The sequence below is a fragment of the Diabrotica undecimpunctata genome, chromosome 7 (genome assembly GCF_040954645.1).
Source record: "Diabrotica undecimpunctata isolate CICGRU chromosome 7, icDiaUnde3, whole genome shotgun sequence".
NCBI lineage: Eukaryota > Metazoa > Arthropoda > Insecta > Coleoptera > Chrysomelidae > Diabrotica > Diabrotica undecimpunctata.
In genome coordinates this window covers 51,837,641-51,863,575 of record NC_092809.1, presented here as the reverse complement: position 1 = coordinate 51,863,575, position 25,935 = coordinate 51,837,641, and the positions used below count along the sequence as shown (strand labels likewise).

General features: G+C 32.4%; 1 protein-coding gene across 1 annotated transcript in view; it reads left to right on the top strand.

The window, feature by feature from the left end:
• The window catches only part of l(3)mbn (lethal (3) malignant blood neoplasm), a 52,701-nt gene extending 30,908 nt beyond the window's left edge, over nt 1–21,793 (top strand). The window contains exons 3-6 of the mRNA XM_072537313.1: nt 13,360–13,491; nt 17,609–18,511; nt 20,384–20,577; nt 21,437–21,793. Of these exons, the coding sequence (XP_072393414.1) occupies nt 13,360–13,491; nt 17,609–18,511; nt 20,384–20,577; nt 21,437–21,718 (1,511 nt within the window). The 3' untranslated portion in view covers nt 21,719–21,793. The remainder of the gene's footprint in view (nt 1–13,359; nt 13,492–17,608; nt 18,512–20,383; nt 20,578–21,436) is intronic.
• The last annotated feature ends 4,142 nt before the right edge of the window (nt 21,794–25,935 follow it).

Genomic DNA, 25,935 nt, shown 5'->3' with positions numbered 1-25,935 from the left:
CTCGTAATACATTCTGGTATATTGTATATAGTCATTAGAACTAAGGGGTAGTTCATGAGCCAAGAGTCGACAGCTCTGTTATAGTGTGCCTTAAATGAAAAATAAACGCCAACATCTAATGGTTGTAGTTTATTACTGCAATAGGGCGGAAAGGTTAAAAAAAGTTACTTCAGTGGATTTGGATATATTCGCACATTTAATTGAAAGATGACTTTCGAGGTTATAGAACAACAGGAATGTTGATTTTCAATTGAGGAATTTGTATGGTTTATGAAATGACACATAACTGTCACATACAACTTGCTGTTCATATAGTCCGAAGGTGTTGCATATTCCAATCTACCAGTTCGTGCATTAAGAAGCACTTATGAAGCAGCAGGTTGTTAGTAAAGACCCTGTTTTGGCACTATTTAGTTGACTCACTTGTTTAACTCCTTTGCAAGCGATCACTTTTTTTGGTTTCTGCACAGTTGTCGGCACAGTTTAATCTAGATCCCATATTTTAGAACCATCGCAAAGCTTTCTTGAATGCTTAAGACATTGTGCAATTTATCAAAGAAAATTGACACATTATGTTTACTCAAAGATGCAGCACGCGGGAGACTACATCCTTCTGGTTGTCTGATTCTCAAGTTAGGTAATCGTTTTAAAAATCCTCTTATTCATTCCAAGCCGACAGCTCTATTCTCTGACCAATTATTGTGCAAATTCTTGTTCTTTCGACATAATTTGGCGGCATTCATAGAAAGGTCTTATTTTCACTTGGCTATCAGGGTTAATTTTTTGTTTTTTTTACGTATCTGAAATAGAAAGATTACTGTTTATTGAAAAAATAAAATCATTTACGCAAAACCTAGTCGATCCTCATTTTCTTTAGAATATACCTTGCTAAAGTCTGAAATGACACCCCTTCAGTTCTGCTGCTTTTCGCAATGAAAACCCTTCTTTTGTGACTAATTCCACGGCTTCTCTCATTTAACGGTCAGAAAAAAAAGCAACGTTAGTCTTTCTTTTTCTATTCTAAATAGCTTAAAATAGCTTTGGACAGGTATAAAGTAGTATAGTGCAAATAGACCCGTGTGATAAGGTGTTTTGGACATGCTCTAGGTTGTTCTAGACGTCTTTCTAGAAACACGACTCTGCGCAGATTTTTGACTGGTATTATATGGTAGAGTTTGTTTATTTACCTGCTAATGGGAAAAACAGACAGTAAAAATGAAAAATTTTACAATACAAATATGAAAAATGACTAAAAATAAATGAAAAATAATACGAGGACTAACAATGTAAAGCCAGAATAGCAAAAGGTAATAAAATGTAATGAGGGTATAAAAAAGCCCTGGCGCACACAGACACCGAGTTCTTCGGTATTTGTAGTACTTACATCTTACTTTTATTAGAAACACTGCTGGCAACCAGACCGCGGCGGTCAGTAGGACCTCTTGCGGTCTAGCATCCTATTTACAGAAAGACAAAGAACGCGAAAACTTTTCTATGTAGGAAAAAGAAAATTTATTTGATTTAGTTTGAGAAAGACGTATATTATATGATTGTAGTGACAATGATTATAAAGGTCAGTCAAGGGTACATAAAATATAAAAACTGGCTCTGAGCATGTCTACCAACAGTTTTAGACGATGGTAACTTCAGAAGGACCACTGAGGGAAGAAGTAAACTTAGGACATAGCGAATCAGAATTCTGTGAGTACCTATTGAAAACGAATGCAATTTGCGAAAAGAAAAAAACAATATCCAAAAATGAGGAACAACCGAATTACATTTTACATACATACTGGACTGGAAAAACATACTGAAGTATCTTAAAATTAAAAACGGACGAAAGAAACAATAGCTGAGGTAGATCATTTCTTTCTAAGCTTCGCTCAAAGTTTTAAAGATTTTTTACTTAGAAAGCAAGCTGTGCTAAAACTAAATAAAGCGACTTTGTTTGATTGGTATTAATTGCAAGTAGTAGAAGTTATTGTCAGCCTCTTTTTTTCAGAAATGGATTTGTTGGTATCTTGTTTTTCTATATTATGCCTTATTAAATTATATAATTCATTGAAGCAATTTATTTACTTACTCTTACGAAAATAAACAAAAAGTCGTTCTTCATCCTCAAGAAATTCAACAAAAATGATAATAATTTGTCCTTGATCTATTCGCTTACTGTTAATTTTGTGCACCCAACCTTTCCTTTTCCTTTTTTTCTTGGGCTCAGGCTCAACAAAAGTAATGATTCTTCTTCGTTGGACAAATAACTATCAGAACATGCTAATTTTGATTTTATAATATTCTGCAGGATCTACAAGCATTTGTTTTCAAGTGAAATTCTCGCTGTTACCTTCATCACTGTTTTTATTTCCTTCTGTAACTATTGATCCTAATCATTTGACATGGTCTACTCTTTCAAATTTTAGCCCGCTTAAAGATATATGACTCGAGTATACTGATCGTGTGTACTCTTTCCCAAATTGTTTTTATGTATTTTGTCTTTAGAACATTAACTTCTAGACCCAAGTGCAGCGTCTTTAAAATATGTATAAATATTTTCTAGGTCTTCTAATGTCCAACTAATTATGTCCACGTCATCTGCGTAAGCTACGACTCGGTTGATCTTTTTAAATATTGGACCTTCTCTAGCTATAGGAGTTTTCCTGATAACAGTTGATTTTGGATTCTTATTTTAACTTTGGTGTTGGTTATGCATAGTTCTACTAATCTGATTGGTTTTTTAGATTTTTTTGGCACATTTAACTCTTTCATTGCCCTATATAATTATTTTCTTATTTCTTTTGTTAAACATGCTATGAAACATGGGTAATAAATAATAATATAGAACATATAGAAATACTAGGGTAGAAATATATGACGACAGGAAAAACAGTGTTTAACATAAGATCTATCAAAAATTGTTGTACGAGACTAAAAAACGATGCAGTTGATAGAATGGCTTATTTTATTGACAAGTAACCACGAGATCAGGCGACAATTCCTGCCAGGAATAAACGCCAGATATCATTTAGTAAACGATACGTCTTTACGAAGTTTACTACATTCATATTTGGTGATAGTTTGCCTGTTAAACATACAACAGATTCGAGTTGGGCAACCGCAGTACCGTCACGTCTACCCAAGAGGATGATGGTACTCTTAGAGCGACTGAAGACGTCAGTCAGACAGAAAATCACACTAACACTGGAACCACTCGAATTTATAAACGGATGTTGGGTTAGTTTATGGAGATGAAGTAATTTTCAAGTCAATTGGCCAAAGGGAGAATTTCGAGGTAGGGCGATACCACTGGCTCGCTTACTGGTCAACGACTGAGTCAGTTTGCAGCTTTTAAATACTCATTATTAGGTAATTGTATAAAGGCAACCTAAGAAGAAGTAGGGGTAATGTTAAAACGTTTAAAAAGTAGTATTTTACAAATCTGACAACAAAACCAGTCAACATTTTTCAATATTAGTCATTAATTTATATAATATTTATGATAATTTGCTACAATATTAAATATCATGTTCAATAATAATGAAACATAATATTGGCAAATTATAAACACGAGAAAGATATTTATTAGGAAGCAAAGTTTTCAAATCATTGATATTCCTACAACCTTCGATGCCACCTACTCCAAATAACAACTAGCGGTGGCCGGGGAACAGGCAGAGCTCTTGAACAATGGGGAAGCAGAAAAATTCAGGGGCGGATTATGGTAAAATTAATTATTCTATGTCGTTTTGCAATTGAATTACATATATAATATAAAAGGAGTGACCGTCAAATAGTTAAGACAAATATAGAAAAAAACTAATTTTAAAACTTACACAATTTAAAAAATTATCTGTCTATATTTCAAATCGTTTATATTATTTTAAAGAAGTAATATTGGTAAGACTAATAGAGTAAGCTTATATACGAGTATAGTGCAGCCTTTTAGTCCCACAGCTTGACAATAGTTTCTCTCCACTCTTTACGTTCTTAGTTTTTCCTCTTCAATTTCTAACACCCTTCTCCTTTAGGTCCTTTTCTGCTTTATCTAAGCGCATAGGCGTGGCCAGGTTTTTAAGTGTGATCACGATCACCAATGCTAAAAATCGCTCCCTTTATAATTTTTTTTAATTCTAACAATAATAGATTTTTGACATTGACATTTTTTTTAAATAATTTTTTAAATTCAAAATATATTTGTTAAATCACTAAATTTTTAAAACGAGTTATGTTTGTTTTTATATTAAATTATTGGGAGTTGCTAGGGAAAATATGGGTGTTCAGAGTAACACGTATAAACATCAAAAATTCAGGTTGACTTTAAAAATTTATTATAACAACATATTTATTACAATGCCATCAATGGCTGGAATGGTACGATTTTTTTTAAATACGTCAACTACACTATCATTATCCATATTTAAAACAACTTCTTGTTTAACGAAAGACACTATTAGGTGTTCCAAACGATCTTGTAGCGTTGTCGATCGAAGTATCGATTTTATTATGGTCAGCTTAGAAAAAGTTGTACTCTGTCTTGTTTCTCACAAGTACAACTTGTTTTAGAAATTGTGGCAAATTTACCATTAGTTAACACTGGAAACATTATTTTTTCTATTATGTTGAGGCATCCAATCGAGCAAGTCAGGAGCTTTCGAAAAATTTTTACTTCTTTTTGTTTTTGAAAGTCTCACTTCAGTGTCTAATTCTGAAGAATTTCAAATCAAATGTTCTGAGGTATATTTTAAATCTTGATTTCTAAGCTTATATATATTTAACAATATGATTTAGCCTACTAAATAAATAATATTTTTTATTCTTGGTCGAATTTATGGTTTACTGACGTGAATCATCCGGTCTAATAGCGGATAAAATACAAAGAGATTTACTTCTTTTTTATCATTGACTGTAAATGCATTTTCGGGTTATTATCGAATCTAGTAGAAACTTTACATTTTTTCGGAGTAGGAATTACAATTTGAAGCTTATCACAAGTATCTCTTACTTTGGATTAAATATTATCAAATATAGATAGTTCAATCCCTAATTATTCCAAAGTAAGCGCTAAGTTTGAAACTTCTTCTGTATCTTCACAAATGTCTATGTCTAGCGATTGAAGTAATTTCTTAACCTTGATAACTATTTGCAGAATTGGATGCATTATTTTTAAACACATAATAAAATCAATGTATTTTATTTGACGTAGTATTCCTTTACCTTTAGCTCTAGGTCTTGTATCAGTTGCGTCATCAACTGTCCCTTTAATGGCTTCTATAATTGCTTTAAGCTGATCTTTGACCACAGAAACTGCCTCAGCACAACAAGCCCAACCTATTTCAGATAAAGATTTCAAAATGTTTAACTCATTATCTGTGAGCTTCACGATCTCTTCAAAAACAACGTGTCTTTTTGAACTGCCTTTAATATAAGAATAAACCAAGTGGGTTACACCAAAATACTTAAACTATTCGGATATTCAGTTAACGCTTTAACTAGTATGACCCACACCCACTTGAGATAGTGGAAAGTTCAACGAAGAGAAAAATGATAGAAGAAATAAAAACAATTTTAAATTTGGACAGAAAAGCAACTAATATTCAAAACAAAATGTAAGAAATAAAAATTTGTTTTAATACAAACATAAACATAAGCAACCACTATCGTTCTCCTTGGTAAATCCTACTATAGTTTTGTTACCGTTTTGAAAAAACTTGTTTAAATTTATAGAAATTGTGGAAATGTAGGTTCTTGGTATTGTTAAAATTTTAACATCTTACGTTGTTGTCCTATAATAAATGACTATTACCATTTTCTTTGCCTTTATCCTTATGCGGTGTCGCTTATCTAATTATATTACTCTAAAGTTTTTAAATTGGGTCAGACCAATATTAATCCCCGTCCCCAATATGTCATATCTCAGCGTCTCCCACAAGGTCTTCTTTCATCTTATTCTCCGACTCCTGACAGTCCTTTGCAAATTAGAAATTCTTTATATTGGGTGATAAGTGTCTCAACGTTGAATATGTCCAAACCACCTTAACCTATCTTCTCTTATTTTGGCATTAATTGATTTTATCCTTAGACTTCCTGTCACATACTAATTCTTAATTTTATCTTTTTTTTGTCACTATGCTCATCCATGTAAATAATTCTATTTTTGCCAAATGCATTCGTTATTCCTCTTTCTTTTTAAGTATTTAATATTGAGTCACATGTATCATAGTTGTTCTTATGGTAGTTTTTATTTAATTTTCCTTTCAGTTTCATTAGAATCTTTCGGTCACAAAACACACCACTGCTTTCTTCCATTTGATTTACCCTGCACATTTTATTTGTAGTAACTCTATCTTTAAATAAACATTCCAAATACTGCGTTTTTATGATACTAAGTTCTAAACCTTCTTCTTAAGAGCTTTTCTCCATCGTTCCAGTTTTTGTTCTTAATCACTTTAGGTAATTTGTACTAACACTTCACCATGAATATACCGTTAACATTCTTAAGTACCAGCGAATGTTACCCTGTAATTTCCCTATTATCTGATCCAACACAAATAAGAATAAATAAACACTCAGCACTTACCCATTATGTAATCTTACTTTTACGTGAAATTTATGTCTCTTCTGTCCTAATTCTAGTTGTTACTCCCTCCTACATATCTTCCACAATCTTCACATACTCACCGGGAACTTTTTTTTGTTGAACTCTCATCGTATAATCTCTATCATATGCTTTCTTAAGATTAATGAATACCATTTGAATGTTTGTTTATTTATTTCTGTATTTTTACATTAGCTGCTTTATACTTAGAATTGCATCCGTTGTTGGTCTGCCTTGCATAAAACCAAACTGATTATCAGATATTTCTGTGTCTTCCGAAAAAGTGTCTGTTTATCAATTATTCTTTTTCACATTGCTATGGTATAACTAAGTAGTTTTATATTTATATTGTTTAAGCAGTATATTGATCATGTCAAGGTCATTATATTATGGAAATCTATAACTATTTCTTGAGTGATAACTGATACGATACGATTTAGTATATCAGAAATATTCCCGGTCGGAACATTACAAAAAGGTTAGAGCAGAACTTTCTCTCCAAAATATTGTGGCTGTAAAAATTAAAAAACCTCTATTATTGAGACATGGCAGCACTAAGAAATACCTGTGGAAGAGAATTTTTAGATTGTTTTGAACTTTGGTAGAGTCATTTAGCATCACAAAGACACTTATTTTACAAAAAAAAGGATTGTAACGTTGGTAACGTTAAATCCATAAATCCAGTCTGTATTTATAAATATCATAGGAGCAATATGATGACCATAGCAAATTATTAAAGGACCACTAGCTCTTGGATAATCGAGTAACGGTTAAAAAATATTAGAAATCCAGATAACACCATAGTATATGAAAGAACAAGAAAAGAAAAACTAGATCCAGCTTCAACCAGATAGCGGCCTTCTTCAAGCCACAATCTCTCTTTTGGTATAAAAGAAAAAATGCTCCGATGCTACATCTCTCTGTTCTTTTTTTGTGGTGTTAAATCGGGGAACTTAAACAAAGATATGTGAAAAATATTGGAAGTATTTGAGGAGGTCCTCAGAAGAATGAAGAAGAACTGAGAGATACTGATCACCATCAAATTTCAAAATCTATAGTACTTTGTACAGAATATGCGAAATTAATCCAGATATTCCCTCTTACTAGCCATTCTGCAAGGAATAACAAAGTTCACAAAAACGAAGAATATCCTACTTAAAGAACTTCAGAATCTAAATAAACACAATATCTTTGCAGCTTTTCCGCGCTGCAGCAAACATAATAAAGATTACCATGATGATCGCTAACATTCTTCACAGATATATACATCAAAACAAAGCTTTTGGTAGATAAAGGAAGTATACTTCATACACAATCACTAGAATTACAACATGCATTTTTAAAGAATCGACATGTTTAGACAAACGAGATCCTTCAAATTTCCATAAGCAATGTTTACCTATAGCATGTGAATTATTAGTGGAATTAACTAATAGCACACAATACACAATACAGGAAAGCTTTATTACGAAATATTCACGACGAAGAGGCAGAAATAAATAGTGTATTGCTCAGGGAAAAAGGTGCGACCTCTTCAGGGCATCATTAAGTCTTAAGTCAGAGATAAAACAATAATTGTTTTATAATTATTGATTAATTATTTTTTGCCATTTTGCGAACTTTTATATATTTATGTAATGAAAATATGATATATAGTGATTTAAGTAATGAGAATATAAGTAGTTACAGAATGGACTTTAAATAGGTTTAAAATAATAATAGTTCTATTCCTTAATAGAGCTAGTGCAGCTTTTGGATTCTAGCTGCATAGAATGGGCCTACGATATACAAGGAAGGTAACAGGTCAGTGCTATGTTTCAAACGACTATTATTACCCCTGGTTGTACCCAAGGTACTCATATTATTCAGACTGAGTCAAACTGATAATCAGACACTCTACTGCTACCGTTAACATGAACCGTACAGTTTCAAAATCACGAAATTTATCAGAAACAGGAAATTAGCGACTAAAATCTTAATAAGCCGTTATACCAGTGTATGGACTATAAGACTATAAATAAGATTCCTTGAATAAGATGTTGGATCCTTAAGAAAATCGATAAAAACATATATACGTTCGAGATATTCTGCTGGAGACGTTTGCTGAGAATTGCTTGGATAGCCCGTAGATGTGTAAATATTACAATAACTGAACATCAAAAAAAGGTTAAGGACAAGTATAACATAGCAAATATTAACCTATTTTGGACATGTCTTGGTGCAACTGCAAAAACTCAAAAATGGAAATGCAAAAATTTACAAGCTATTGAGTGCTTCAGAGTGATTGTAAGCTAAAATTGATAGGTTTATCGAAGACATTAAAATTGATGGCTTAATGCTTTTAATAGGATGGCTTTTATGTTTGTTTAAGGATTTTATATCAATTGAACAATTGAATTTACATCAACACGTGATGTTTGTGTGGAAGCTCCACAAAAAAGAGAATACAAAAATCCAGGTAGAAGATGAACTGGATAAAAAAAATTTAAAAATTCTCTTTACATAGAAAAAGAGACATCCCTTCTTTACTTCGCTTGATTTGATATCACTTATATACTATTTGATGGCACTTACGACCTAGCATAAACAAAGTGACAGTTATTATATGGGGGCTATACAAAGAGTGAAAAATGAGAATTGAACAGAAATTATTGAAAATTTAAATTAAAATATAATTAATAACTAAACAGTATAACAAACCAACCCGTAACAATGCGCCTCTGGAGAGCGAGCCGTAATATAATTTTAAAACCTCAACATGTGCCATTTCGAGATTCCTGTAAAATGGACCAGTGACCTGATAGATCTGACCGTTTTGTATATATTTTAAGAACACAAAAACACAGTATTTTAATTATATTTAGTGAGTTAACGTTTATCTTTTGTAAAAGAAACACGATTGTACAGCTTTATAAAATCATCGTAATTTTCATTATAAAATAAACCCCAAAAGCCCCGAGATTAATTATTATTAGTATAACATCGTATTATATGTTTGGCTATTCCACGTAATAATATGTTATAATAAATGCCGCCTAGCTGGTGACTTTTATTTAAAAATAATTATTGGTCAAAATTTTTGCAATGTTTTGGTAGTTCTAATGAAAAATCACCGTAGAAAAGTGCTCTTTCGCCCGGTGTTTACGTGAAAAGTGAGTTTCGGTAGTAGTAAGTTAAAAATGATTAAATGATTCGCTAATTATATTTCATGTTCTACATTCGAGTCGGTAAAAATAATTTTAGTGAAACTTTTGTTTATTAAGAAATGAAAAAGTGCTTCGTTAGATACTCGGACACTTTTTCTAGTTAACTTATTAGATAATTGACGGTTTCAGTATTACTTACTGGACTATACGTGTTAAAATCATCTGTTTTGTCGAACTCGGAGGTGATTTAGTGCTAACGTGTTCCAAGGGCTATACAGTGTGGTGGGCAGAAAGGTGCTGGAAGTATTTTATCCAAGACTGGACATCGCTATTTAATGGCAAGTACTTTCCAATTTTTGCGTGCAAAATCATTTGTACAATTTGCGTTCCACAAAGAACAGAAACCTTGAACAGTTAATTACTACGAGTCATTCTGAGTCGGACTCAGATTTTTCCAATAGTGGATATAAATATTAGCGACATGAGTCAAAATGTCGTGTTGACTAATCAACAATTCCAAGAGCTTTTGTCAATATTGTCGGTACAAAGTGCTCCCGTTTTGACGTTGGCGTCGTTTCAAAGTGGCAACCTGTCAAAATGCCATTCGCAAGTTGATGGACACAAGCACACTGACGTAAATGCTTTATTAGCGCCGTTGAGATATAAAGAGACTGTGCATTAGTGTCTGATGAAAATGAATTTCGGGGAATCGCCATGCTTTTCGATGATTTTGGGGCAAAATGGTATCAAGGCGTTAAAGATACAATTGGACATGAAAGGAAATTGTTATGTTAAGTTTTGTTAGGTTAGGTTGGGTTAGGTTATGTTAGGTTTTTCTGTAGATACACTTATTTCACCTCAACCTAGACCGGTTTTACGTATTAATAATTTGGGTACAAAGATCAAGTGTTAATAGATACAGGTGCCAAAGTGTAGCTGGTCCAACGTTGTACAATATTTTAGTAAACAAAGGACAAACTTTTAAGTCTAAACCAATTTCTGTAAAATTCGCTGATGGTGTTGGTAGAAACAAACGAGTGTTGACAACTTCAGTTGACGTACGTATAAGAGACAAAATGGTGACAAAATTTATCTGGTGTTTATTATCTGGTGTTTCCAGATGCACCTAATAAAACTCTTCTAGGTATTGATTTTTTGATAGATGCACAAATAGCTCTATATTTTCACAATTAGGAATAAAATTTAGTGAGTGAAAGCACACGAGAGCCGTTGCTTTTTAAAGAAAAAGGTATAAAACCTAATAACATTCATTGTTGTGAAAATTTGAGACAAGATGAAAGAATGATGCTAGTGGATTATGAACTAGCTGGACTCGATGAATTTTTGGAAAGTAGGAATAATACCTTCAGAATAGGGGGAGAGACTACAGCTTATGCATAGCATCGCATTAATACTGGGAATGGCGCACCAATTGCACTGCCACCATACCGAATGTCACTTGCCAAGAGAGAGGTTTTGAAAGTGGAGTAAAATAAACTCTTCAAGGAAGGCATTATCGAAGAATGCGAAAATGCGTGGGCCGAGCCAGTTGTATTAGTGCCAAAGAAAGATGGCAGTACGAGACTTTGCGTGGACTATCAACGTTTAAACGCCGTGACTACTAATAACTCGTATCCGTTACCGCGTACGGACGATTTATTACACGCCGCGAAGCGAACATTTTACATGTCTACCATTGATTTACGATCGGGGTATCACCAAGGTAACATCGCGGAGGCTTACTGTGATAAAACTGCGTTTGTGTCACCGTTCGAAACTTTTCGATATCTACGTATGCCTTATGGTCTCAAAGGAGCTCCAATGACTTTTCAGAGATTCATGAAACCACATCTTCTGCTAGCCCCTCCTCTTACGAGTTCGAGGCCAGGGGGAGACTGTAACAAACCAACCCCTGACGATGCACCTCTGGAGGCGAGCCGTAATATGATTTTCAAACCTGATCGTTTTGTATACATTTTAGTTTTACAGATGTGAATAGAAGACAAAAAGACAGTATTCGAATTGTATTTAGTGAGTTAGCATGTTTTATCGACTATCGAAAAGCATTTGACTGCGTTAACCATCAAAAGATGATCGAAATTCTGAGAACAACTGGAGATGACGAACAAGACTTGCGAATTATCTCAGAACTATACTGGCACCAAACGGCAACAATTGAAATAGAGCACACAACATCCGAAGATATACAAATCTGACGAGGGTGAGACAGGATTGCGTCGTATCAACGCTACTGTTTAATTTGTATTCGGAGTCTATAACGGAATCAGCATAGACAACATCAGATTAGCTGATGATACCGTCTTAATAGCAAGCAACGCACAAGAACTACAAAATATAATAAATGCGGTAGTTCACCACAGCGAAATATTCGATTTACATCTAAACGTTTCCAAAACTAAAACTTTAGTATATTCAAAGACACCAATAAACGTATATGTGTATGCCAAGGGTCAAATAATAGAACAGGTAAATTCCATAAAATATTTGGGAGTAAATATCAATAGTCAGTATAATAAAAAAAAAAAAGAAATCCTATCAAGAATCGAACAAGCAAGGAGAGCACTCGTGAGCATGAAAACATTTTTTACAAGATCAGACCTAGTCTGCAGCTTTCTGTCTTACTGTATGGCTGTGAAAGTTGGACAATGGACAGTGCCTTTGAGATGTATATATACAGACGAATATTGAGAATTTCATGGGTATGAAGAGTTACTAATGTTGAGGTACTTCGTCGCATGTGTAAACAAAAAGAATTACTAAGAATAATCAAAGAGAGGAAAATGCAATACTTGGGTCATGTGTTGAGAGGCGAAAGATATGAATTACTTCAAGTTATACTGGAAGGAAAAGTACAGGGCAACAGATCAGTAGAAAGACGCCAGAACTCGTGGCTGAAAGACCTGAGGAGATGGTTCGGCCGCTTATCCGCAGAAGTCTTTCGCGCAGCAGTTTCCAAAACCACAGTTGCTATTTGGATCGCCAACCTTCGAAAGGAGCCGGCGCCATAAGAAGAAGTCATTTAATCATTATATTTATCAGTAGGTTGTCACATTTAAATATTTTTTAATAAGTTTTTGTTTGGTCCTTTTCTAAATTTTATAAGTTTTTAAAAATTAATTTTTTTTGTTCCAGGATATAAAACTAAATAATTAATTGTAACTTTTTAGAACTTTTATTAGAAAAATTAATCCATACCGTCTCTGAAAAACTTCGGCACGCTTCACGGACATTACCATTTGAACAAAGCTTTTATAAACCTTTTATGAAGGGCTTTCATCGCAGCTTATAGAGTTAATATTGATTTTTATATGAGATATTGTTTGATAAAAAGGTTTTGTGGTATTACGCCGCCCTACAACAATGCTTTTCAAAACTTCGTCGACAATGCTTCGGACAATATAAGAATAATTAATTGAGAAAGAATGAAACTTTATTTTAGCGCTCAAAAGAAAACCGTGTTTTAGAAATTTATGAATTATTTCAAAATGTTTAATATTTTAATGTAAAGCTTGAGAAAATTATAATGAAAGAGTGTGATAAAAAAACTATGCCAATATATTTTTATATTTAACGTGATAATGAGTTACGTACTTTTTATAGATCAAAATGGTATTATCCAGGGAGAGTTTGGTTTTATCACAGCCGATGGAGTGTATCATGTTACTGTATATGCCACAGATGAAAATGGAAATTTTAAAATTTTAAGTATGAAGAATATTAGGATAAGTGCTCGTAAGTATTGTAGTATCATTAATTCTTCTGCAAATATACAAATAAGAAAACAGTGTTACATTAAGCCATTTAAATATTTTTTAATATTGCATCAAATAAAATAAAATGAAATGGAAGATTTATATTGCATGTATGAACATTAGCATCTATCACAAATGAACTCATACAAAACGCTATCGACTATATTTGTTTTCGACCATGGATAACTAAGATTTTCAAATCTAAGGGTCACAGTTTACTGGTGTTTGTGATGAGTTATGTATATTTTATCTGACCTTATATTTACCCTCATGATCCATCTAATTTTTTTAATTGTAATGAGGTCACAATATATACGAGCCCCTTCTCATAATAGTTGGCCTAACGTTAGATTGATAAGAAAATTAAATTTTAGAGAACAAAAATAAAAGCTCAGCGTAAATTTTTGAATTTCTTAATTATAGAAAATATTTTATAACGTAATGAAAATGATTACAGAATAATAATAAATTTTAAAAAATGCATCTAATATTTAATATTAACAAAAAAAAATGAGAATGGTTACCACTGAGTTACATCCCCTTTATTTTTAATGACATCCACAATTATTCCAGGCATAGTTTTGCCAAGTTCTGAAAAAAATCTAATGTAAACGAATCCCATATTTCTTGCAATTTTTCCTTCAATTCGTTGACGGACCTGGCAGGATGTTTTCTCAAAGCTTTTTTCATTTCGCGCCACAAAGTCTCTATCATCGATAAGTCGGGACTGTTAGAAACCAATTCCAGAAGTTGTATGCCATGGTGTTCAATCCACTTTAAACTCTTTTTTGAGGTATGACAACCTGCGTCTTCCTGCTGGAAGACAGAATCTTCCGCTGATGTTAAACGGTGTTCCATAATCGGTAAAGGAGATTCTTCTAAAATATTCAAATATTTGTCCGCGTTTACAATCCCATCGATAAAAAGTAACTTTCCCACACGTTTAGATGACATGCTGCCCCAGAATATGACATATTCGGGAAATTTGACTTTTCTCATCAGACAGTCGGAATGGAAAGCTTTATTTTTCCTGCGAATGATGTGACTCCTGCTGTCTCCAACACATACTTCAAATATGGACTTATCACTCCATTGTATTGAATCTCATTGCAGCTGAGTCCAATCTTTATGCCCTTTTGACCATCTCATGATTCCTACAAAATTAAATAAAATTAAAATATTGTTATTACATATATTACTTTAAATAAGTTAAGTTTAATGTTTTGTGAATTTTAAAATTTAATAGATTAACCTCAAGTAAGTTTTTTGCTAGTTTTATACAATGTTTTTTTTAATTCTTATTTCATTTTATTTACTGATAAAATAATTATAATCATATTTTAGCATATCCTGAAGAAGCGAATAAATTTTGCGAAAGCTAGATAAAAGAACAAATAGTTTTACTTATCCTGCTTTATTAATGACTGCAACCTCAAAATAAAACTTTAGTTTACATAACGTGTCAGTCAATAATACCTAACTACTTTATATATGTATACAGTATGTCCGTAAAGTATGGAATAAATTTGATATTTTCTAAATGAAAAGCCTTTAAAAAAAAACACGTCGATTTTTAAATTTAAAGTTCATTTTACAATAAAATTTCATTATACAAGGTGTTACACATTACAGTGATGACGTCATCGGCTCTTTTTTTAAATGTAACACCCTATATTTTAGGACATTTTTATATCGATAAAAATGAGCTGATTCCAAAAAAAAAGTATAATACTGGGGGTCTAACAGATAATAATTTGAAAGATATGCGCTTAGAAAATTAATTTTTATTGATTTATAATATTAATAAATTTTAATAAATAACTTGAAAGTGCTCCAGTAATTAATACATGACTTAACCTTAAATGTTCGAACTGTAGCCCTTGTTGTATTTGACAGTAACCCAAACGTTGTACAAATTCTTGTAGAACCTTGTTTGTGCCTTCTTGAGAAATATTGTTTATTTCTTTACGAATTCTTGTTTTTGTCTCCAATATTTGCAGATTTCGTTTTATAAACAACATTCTTTAAATGACCCCACATAAAATAATCCAAAGGATTGAGGTCTGGTGACCTCGCTGGCCATTCAAGACGTGGATATACCACGTCTTCCAATCAACTTGTTCGAAAAAAATTTTGTTTAGGTAACTTCGAAAATCTAAACCATAATGCGAAGGCGCACCATCTTGTTGAAACCATGAACTTTTATTAACACCTCCAAGATTAATTGTACTGGGGAATAAATGAACTAAAGTAGGTACGAAATACCCACTTAAAAACTAAAAGTATGCTCACCCGTTTAAATTACCTTCGAAATAGTAGGGTCCAATGATTTTATTTCTTACAATGCCAGCCCATACGTTTACCTTTTGCGGGCATTGTGTATGATGTTCCCGCATCCAGTTGGAGTTTTCTTTTGTCCAGTATCTACAATTCTGACTGTTAATCTCGCCATTTAATTTGAATGTAGCCTCATCAGAAAAAATAATATTTTGATCCAAGAGAGGGTTTCGGTGGCCGAGTAGGTTATCCATCATTATTTCGAAAAATTGAATTCTTTTATCTGGATTATCCTAGTTTAATTCCTGTACAACTGTGCATTTTACTTACTTTACTTACTTTTACGTACTTTGTGTACCGTTGTTTTGCAAACATCGAGATCACTAAGTACTAACATTACGAACAGAAATGTGCGCATCTTCTTCAAAAGCAAGTAGAACATCTAATGTTGTAACATACTTTACAAAGGGACGACCTGATTTGCGTGCATTTTCAACCGTACCAGTTTCTCTTTTCTTTTCAATCTTAGTTACTGTTGACTGCGTGATGGGTATTTCTGGATATTTATCATTAAATACATTACACCCTTCCATCTGAGTTCGCTATTTGTCTCCATATCCAATCATCATGAGTATTTCAATTCTTTGCTTTACACTCAAATTCTTTTCTACTTAAAATTAATTCTAAGCATTAATACAGAACATTCACGAATTAATACAATTATTGTAGTACTTAATTGTTATTAAACGTTAATAAAATTAATTACAGTTTACCAAAAACCAAATTATATTCATTAGATCCGAGTATTATACTTTTTTAAAATCAGCTTATTTTTATCGATCTAAAAATGTCCTAAAATACAGGGTGTTATATTTAAAAACAGAGCCGATGACGTCAACACGGTAATGTGTATCACCTTGTATAATGAAATTTTATTATAAAATGTAGAACATAAAATTTAAAAATCGACGCGTTTTCGATTTTTTTAAAAGGGCCTTTCATTTAGGAAATATCGAATTTATTGCATATTTTATATATAAATTTTAAAAGATAAAGCAAAAGAGTCAAATTATGTGGGCTGGCTGCCACATTGGTCATTCGAATGCACTTTATGCCTGAGAACAGCATGGATGTCAGTACAAGTAAAATCTTCTACTCTTAATATACAATTAACGATACTCGATAGAATTAATCTGTTAATATTAAGTGTGATTTTAACGCCCGTGTTGGTGATGACATAGTCCCCAGGATAAAACATGTATATAATAAATATATTAAAAATGAAAATGGAGATTCTCTAACGAACTTCTGTAGCAAGTATGAAATACTAATTGATAAGATTGTTTTCGTCATGAAGAACATAACAAACAAACTTTTAAAAAATTAGAGAAGCGAGTATAATATGAAGTTCTATGGTTTGTAAAACCACAAGTAACTGTAAAATTTGATATAAATAGAAAAACAGAATACAGCACAGAATACCAAGATAATATGTGTAGATATTACTATACTAAGCGACAGGACAGATCATCAAGAAGATCCTTTAAAAGAGGTTGAGATAGCTGGCAATCAATATACATATGCAAATAAAGCCTTAAAATCGGACAATAAAAGCATAAGAATTGATATAAGAAGAAGAGGAGAAAGTAAATCATATGATTGACTAATGTATGTGACTTTCTAGTTTCGAATATCATATAAAAAATGTTACTAAATCATATATATATATATATATATATATATATATATATATATATATATATATATATATATATATTTAACTTAAGTAATAATATAATTAATAATTTATAATTTTGTAGCTCTTGACGGTTCACCAGCTCTTGGTCCTATCTCTCCAGAAGCCTCAAAATATCTAAAGAAAGCAAATTTACCTAGCCCAGCGCCTCCAGCACCAGCAGCTGCTCCAAAACCTTTACCAGCTGTTCCCCAAAAATTTGAAAGGATTCAGCAAGCTCCTCCACCATCAGCAAGTACTCAAAGGGCTCCATATGTTTTCACCACCCTCAGTACAATTAGACCTGCATGTGCGGGTTGTGGTTTGGTAACGACACCAAAACCAGGAGAGAAATTCGTATTCCAGAATCCCGCATTTAGAAATTCACCTGAACCAGGTGTTCCAGTTCCTAATGGTCCACCTTTATTAGCAAATTCAGGAAACCCTGGGTTACGTTCTAGATTCTCTGATATAGCTCCTGATACAGAGCTGTTGCCACCTGGTTACAATAATAAGATTGTTCAGCCATCTAACGAAAAACCATCTCCAACATCAGGAAAAATTCAAAGTTTTGTCAGTCCACAACAAAGTTTTAATTCTAAATTTAAAAGTCAAGATGGCTCTGGTAAACTTTCCAGTTTATCTAATAATGGTAACACAGGCTTTGTGCAACCTACTGAAGTTCAAGGGCCACCAAGTTCTGTTATTAGCAGTAATGTCGGATCAGCTTATCAGCCTGCGGGTAAAACTACAGATGACGGTATTGAAACCTTTGGTGATGACAGAATTGCACAAAATAGAGGGGGGTCTTCTGGAGGTTTTAACAATTTGCCACAAGTTAATAATATACAAAACAGTAATAAACAGGCTAAAGGATCCCCTCAAAATATAGCAAAATCTGTTGAAAGTGTGAATGTAGCAGATCAAGTTGAAACTGTAGGAAATAAGAATATCTACTCTCAAGAAAATCTGCAAAATTATCCACAGGGTAAGTAACTACTATCAAAAAAATTTTATTTCCTACTTTTTATTTTTCTTCTTCTTCGGCATTTTGCCAATATGAGTTTATCCTTTTAATAGTCCAGAGCATTATATCCTCCCAGTTATCTTATTTAAGATCACTGCCCGTTATCTTATTTAAGATCACTGTCCGTTCTCGCATTCCCTATATAGATGTTATTTTTCTTCATCTTTTTCCTGGGAGTTTCTATTCCATTACTCTTTTTGGTCGCCTATACCCAGCATTCTTTTAAAGTGACCGTACTATTGTAGTGCTCTCTTTTCCTTTTTTCTTTATTATTGAGCATTCTACTTTTGTTTGGTTACCTCTTTTGGTAATATAAAGACATCTTAGAAAACGAAAATCATTTTCAATGGTTCTTATTTTATTTCGTATTTTTCTTGCCATTAAACATACTTCCGCTCTATATAGGCTAATGTTTTCACCGATGCTGTGAAATGTTCTTGTTTGTTTTTTTTTTTGATAAAAGTGTTGTTTCACATCAATCTATAAAGTCCGTTTGTAGCTTTGTTTTCCCCGAGGTATTTCCATTTCAATTTTCTTAAAATGATGAATTCAGAATGCTTGAACACAAAAATCATAAAATGAAGAAAAACAGAATACTTCGGCCATATAATTAGAGGACACAAATACCATTTACTTCGCCTTATAATACAAAAAAAAAATCGACGGAAAGAAAAGGTAGATTGGTCAAAAGAAACTTTCATGGCTGGGTTATATTAGAAAATGTTGTAGTGTCATGGTAGAAGAACTATTTCGCGCAGCAGCCGATAGAGCTATTACCTACCTTGATTTGTGCTTTTGTTGCATATAACCTATGTGTTATATCTAATCCTTCTAATAATCTAATAGATATTAGTTAATCTCTTGTCTCTTTTTTTTTAATATGAACGACATAGATGATAAATTGCATTTTCAAATGTCTTCTTTAAAGTTGATTAAACAACACTCGAATAAATGATACGATCCTTTGTCCTCCATATCTCAACAATTCCATAGGCCAGGTGCTTTGTAATTTTTGGCTTTTTAAAATGCTTTGTTTGTATTTTCTTTTATGATACCAGCTTCGCTATTCATTTTTGGCGTAATATAATATATACAATTATTTGTAAGATATTGTTTCCTTATTTATTTCTTCTAATATTTTCTTAAGCTTCCGTTGAACTATATCAATCGTGTTATCTATCTCTTTAACATCTCTCCCTGTATTCGTTTCTCTCCAGTCGTACTCTTCGGTTCACTTGCTGTCTGAGAGTAACGTGTTCTTTTAGTTTTCTTTGACTTTTATCCCTTAACCACTTATGGAATGCAATGTTTTTTCTTTTAATCACATCTTCTAAGTCTTCCCTACATTTCTCCAGATATTTGTTATTGTGTTGTTCCATACCAAATGCTCCTTTTTGCTGCTTAATTGCCGTTTCCTTTATATGCTAATCCATTTTTGTTTGGGTACATTCTTTGTATGGACGCAACGTAGCAAATTCTGAAACCTATTTTGGTAGAAGACTCGTGCACTATATTGTTAATCAACTTAGTCTTGTTCATTTTTATACATTGTTTCTTTCTCCTCTCTTTAATAGGTCCTGCCTAATTTAATATATAAATAAGGTTCATTTTAAAACTTTTTTACAAATTTCCTCTTCGTTCAGTTTCACATTTCTTATTCCCATTTTAAAACATCTTTCACTATGTGAATTTTTTGTAAACCGGTCTGATAAAAGAAGAATTAGACAAAATAATACAACGAAAAAAAAAATTTTTTTTAAATGTATTTTACAACTATGAGTTATGTAATAAAGTAAAATTTTCTTATAAGCAATCTACTATTACCAATTTTAGATAAATTTGGTCGACTCATAGCACCACCCATTGGCAACGGTCCAAACCCACTACTGCAACCTCAAGAAGTAGCTAAGTTACCACCAGTGATGGTTTCAGATAATGTTATTCATGTAATGGGTAAGAAGCCGATTGATATTCCTATTAAGGACAAATATCCAGGAATGGTGGATGGTTTGCCAACCGGAGTAGAGGTAAGACAAATAGCTTTATTCAAATTTCTCATATTTTTTTAAAAAGAATAAACCATAATCATCATTGTCTCTACAACCCTTAGTGGGTCGTGGTCTGTTCTAGGATCAGCATCCAGTCCTTCCTATCCTTTGCCTTGGTTTTTCAATTTCGTACTATTAACGCTTGTCTTCCACCTGGTAGTTAAATCATGCTCTGGACCTGCCTCTTCTCCTCACTTTATTCGAACTTTGGTTATAAATGTGTTTTGACGGCCCTATCTGGTTTATCCTCTCTAAGTGGCCTATCCACCACAGCCTGTGGTGAATTTTTCACTTCAGATTTAAAATATACTTCACTTTTTCTAATGGTAAAATTCATTCATCCTAGATATCTGCAATAACAAAGGACTGGGGACTTTTTATAAAGTTATTGATCCCTAGGTAACATCATAATATGCTAAAGCATCTTTCAAAAAATTTTATACTAATTTAGCGCTGCTTTTGCATAGAATTAAAAGGATTTTTTACTAGGACTCAGCTGTTTAATATTAATAATATTAATAATTGGTGTTTTCTACTGTTCTACTGTTAAGGACTGAATGTCTTTCATTAAATTATTGTTTTCACTTACTACTGGAGTACTTTTATACATAAAGCTCTTCCCCTCAAAATAGTTTTAACGGAGTGTATTAGTCATCGATATGTCGTGTATTGTTTGTCTCCAAAGATCTCTATCTGTGATCATTTATTTAAACTCATGCATAGGTTTTTTGCATAATCCTTAATGTCCAACGTACTTTAGTTGTAGGAGATGGACGGTTATTGTATGTAAATACAAAGCTTTAAAAACTTTTTTAATTTATCTATATCTATCTTTTAGGTAAAAGATGTGACCAACATCCTTTACAAATTCAAGTACACCGTTGGCTTCCACGGTCACTATGAAAAAGGTCTTAAGGATGGAAGTAAAATCGGAGGCTATTTCGTCAACGGTCGAGATGGCATCAGCAGAATTGTCACATATGTCGCTGACGAAAATGGCTACAGACCGAAGTTCAAATTTATCAATCTTGGACTGGACTCTGCTGATACACCCAATGAAAAAACTGAGAAGACTTTTGGTCTTAAAGATTTTGAGTTTGTCTGGTATCCCGTCGAATAAGAGGAAATAGAGTTAATATTATAATTTATTATATATTATAGTTAGATTCTTGAATTAATATATTTTTAAATAAGATATATTTTTATATAAAAGCTATGTAGTTTTTTACCTCATACTGAATTTTCTAGAAACATATTAGGCTGATAAAGCCCTTATAGCAAAACTTATTCCTTTGGGTTAACTGTAACTTAAAAATGAGGCATAATGTATAATGGTATAATGAACAGTATTTATGTGTACAAAATAGTTCTTCCCTTTTCTTTCTCCAATTGAGTCACTAGGTGTACAAAAAATCAACTTATATATACCGTTATTTACACGCTTTATCACAGTACGATTTAATCTAAAAGAATTCCGTTAATAATTATCTCGTCCATCAACTGGTTTGCATTTTTAAACCAAAAAACCTTTTAGAAAATCATCTAGTTGCTATTGTTTAAAGCAGTTACTCCAATTACACAATTCAAAACATTACTTATGAAAATCTAAACCTTTTTGTACATACACATGCCGCTAAATTTGATCTCAGTTTTTCTGCGTTTATCGCTCTCTATCAATATATTTGCTTTGGCATACACAGAATTTATAGCAAGCCGGATTTAGAAAAGGGTTTAGTACATGTGACCATCTTCACACACCAAAGGTCCTAATAGAAAAAGTTAACGAATACAATTTACCAATCTGTTTAGCATTTATAGACTACGAGAAAGCTTTTGACAGCATAGAATTATGGGCTATTGAGGAAGCACTGGTCAAAAGCAGAATAGATTCTAGATATAGGATATTAATACATAATATATACCAACACGCTGAAATGGTAGTCACGATGGATAACGGAATGAAAACGAGGCCAATAAAAATCAACCGAGGAGTAAGACAGGGAGACACCATATCTCCAAAACTATTTACTGCCGCACTTGAAGATATCTTTAAATCACTAAATTGGGAAACGAAGGGACTGTCGATAAACGGAAAGTATTTAAACCATCTAAGATATGCAGATGACGTAGTACTAATAGCCGACAACTGGAAAGAACTGAAGACGATGATCGATGAGCTTCATACGGAATCCATAAAAAAAGGACTGAAAATGAATCTGAGTAAAACTAAGCTAATGTCGAATAAAGATGATCAACCAACGATAACCATCCAAGGAACAAAAGTGGAACATGTAGAAGAATACATATATCTGGGTCAGAATATCAAGGCAAACAAAGAAAACCAAACTACCGAAATAAGCAGACGAGTAAGAATGGGATGGGCCGCATTTGGAAAACTCTCATACATACTGAAAGACAAAAAGATACCCCAAAACCTTCGAACCAAAGTGTTCGATTCTTGTATCCTTCCCGTTCTCACTTACGGAGCTCAAACCTGGACATTCACAAAAAAGAACATGGACAAGATTCGAAAAACTCAGCGAGCCATGAAACGACAGATGCTTGGTATCTCACTAATAGATCGGCAAACGAACGAAGCAATCCGGAACAAAACAAAAATAAAGGACGCCGCGAAACAAGCAGCTAAATTAAAATGGAAATGGGCTGGACACAACGAACGTCTCGAAGATGGTAGATGGAACAAAGAAGTCGGAAACTGGCGACCGTACGATGCGAAGAGACCAAGAGGAAGACCTCAAATGCGCTGGAGCGACGATATCAAAAGAGTCGCAGGACCAATGTGGAAACGCCTAGCACACAACAGGGATGAATGGCGAGAAATGGGAGAGGCCTTTATTCGACAATTCGGATAGAAAAAAGGGCTAAAAAAAAAACACAATATAAGCCAGATCCTTCAAAACAAAGATATCATAGCCTCTTTCCGAGCAAGCAGGAACATTTACAAACATCTGCTTGCTCTGAAATGCCTTTCGCTTCTTGTGGTTTAAATTTAATTATCTATTCCTATAGATTAATTCCCATCCAGTAATTACATTCCTGTTTCTAGTCCGCAAATTGTAAAGGTGTCTCATAACACCAATAATAAATTAGGCATTCAATAAAGATAATAAAAGCTTTAGAATGTATCTCGAGAATACAAATAAAGTGGAAGACTACTTCTCATTAACCATCTAGAACGAAACTTGCACTATTAGCCACAAGCACTAAAAGCGATTGGACACGTGGTAACAGCGACACAGATTTCCCGAAAAAGCTGCAATAGATATATAATTATCGTTGCGAAATATTCAGATGGAACACGAAAACGCTAGAAAAACAAATCTCTGTCCCCATCACTGTCCAAACCAAATAGACGAACACTAATAATATTCTAACTACTTTTGAGTTAATTGAAGTATCGCAGTTAATGCTTAGCTGCTAATTTAAATAACATAAGTATTGTATTAGTACTTCTTGTAGCTATACGTCTAAAAAACTTCTAAAAATATGTAGATCAAGATTGGCTTTAAAATTTGTGTAATAAAAGTCACTACATTATTTTGTGTTTACTATACTTTGAATGTATTTTTCATCAAGGGTGCAACCTCTCTCTTGTCTTAGAGATCTCTTAATATTATTCACATTAACTTCTACCGCTCATCAGATAAATTTGTCCAAGATCCTTCTAATATGGAGTTCATGTTGCGGCGGATATATTATAATATTCGAACTTTCTGAGGCACATATGCAAAAATATTCAGTAATTTTTAAGCAGCTATTACTTTTTTTATTGCTTTACTATAAGCACACATCTGTTTTAACTTTGAGTTGAAAAACCAGTGTAGTTTAAAACACAAAACAATTATATTTACTGGTTATTATATATGTATATATATATATATATATATATATATATATATATATATATATATATATATATATATATTGTTATGATATGTGAATTCGATGCAAGAAAACTACAAGTTGCTCTTATTTACCGGCTAGCTTTATGAAGATAAAAATAATTTTTTTTTTTTAGTTGATTAATTTGTAATATTGTTAAATTTAGAAATGCTTTTAATAAAAATTATTGAACGCCTGAAAATAAAAAAAAATTTGACAAACATTTATTCTACTCACCTTGTATTCTCTAAATTTGTATTTTGAATTTAAAATTTTTTTTACTTATTTGTCTTAGAACATGCAGACTCTTAACTCAAGCGAGTTTTGTGACCTGTACTGCTTGATAAAGCTATATAAAATTATATAAAGCAAAAATCACCACACAAGAAGTTTTATTTTTAATGTACTGTGCAATTATTCACAAGTGATCAATTAAATATTACACAACGATATCTTGTATAATATATATAAAAAAAATTATTTAAGATTCTTCTAATAAATAAGCCAATACTTAACCGTTTAATACTAATATGAATGGATTTAGATTTATGACGTAATACAATATTGAAGTAAGTATATGAAATTAGTGTTTTGTGAAGTTGCAACAAGAAATACTTGATCTAAGATCTAATACGTGTTTGTTTGTCAAAGTATTTATAACCTCACTTACTATCTTTTTAGAGCGAAAACAAAGGTTTATAATCCTTCAATTTTTTTAGTTTAACTGTTTTGTTTAATGATTTTAGTAAGCAAAAGAAACGGTGAATTATATTTGGTTAATATTACAAAAGCGATAATAAAATTTTTGTGAACTTGACTTCAAATTATTTTGTTTTTTAACACAAAGATGATTTAGAATGATATAGGCTGTTTAAAAAAAAAGGTAAGATTATTTCTAAAGAAATTTCAAAACTTGCGTTTAACTTTATTAAAGTTCACTTTCGTCTTTCAGATAATCCCTTCTCTAAAAATTTTATGGGAATCTTCAATAACAAAGATTGCATCTTTCAGTGACGTCTTCTAATGAATTAGGGCCGCAAAACTATCAGAATTATCTCTCCAATGGTTGAGAAATATTTATAAGTACCCAAAATGAATTTTAAATGATCTTCAGTCAAAAATAAACACCAAACGGTCTCTTTATTCAGCGAGAATTCAAATGAGTGTAAAAACTCACCTTTCTGGTAGCTGTGGACCTCTTTATGATGATTGCTAACAATTCCCTTATCGGAAAATATACTGTTAATCTGCAGGCTTTGCTAAAATTTAATCAGAAACGATGGTTTCTTATCGGCAAGGTAATTTGAATATACTTTGTTATAATTCAGGACTTTTTTAAGGTTTTTTAAAATACTTTTGAAAAATTGTGACTGCTGAAAAATAATCAAAAATTTTCTCTCCTTCGTAACTATTGATTTTCTATCTTTTATTTTT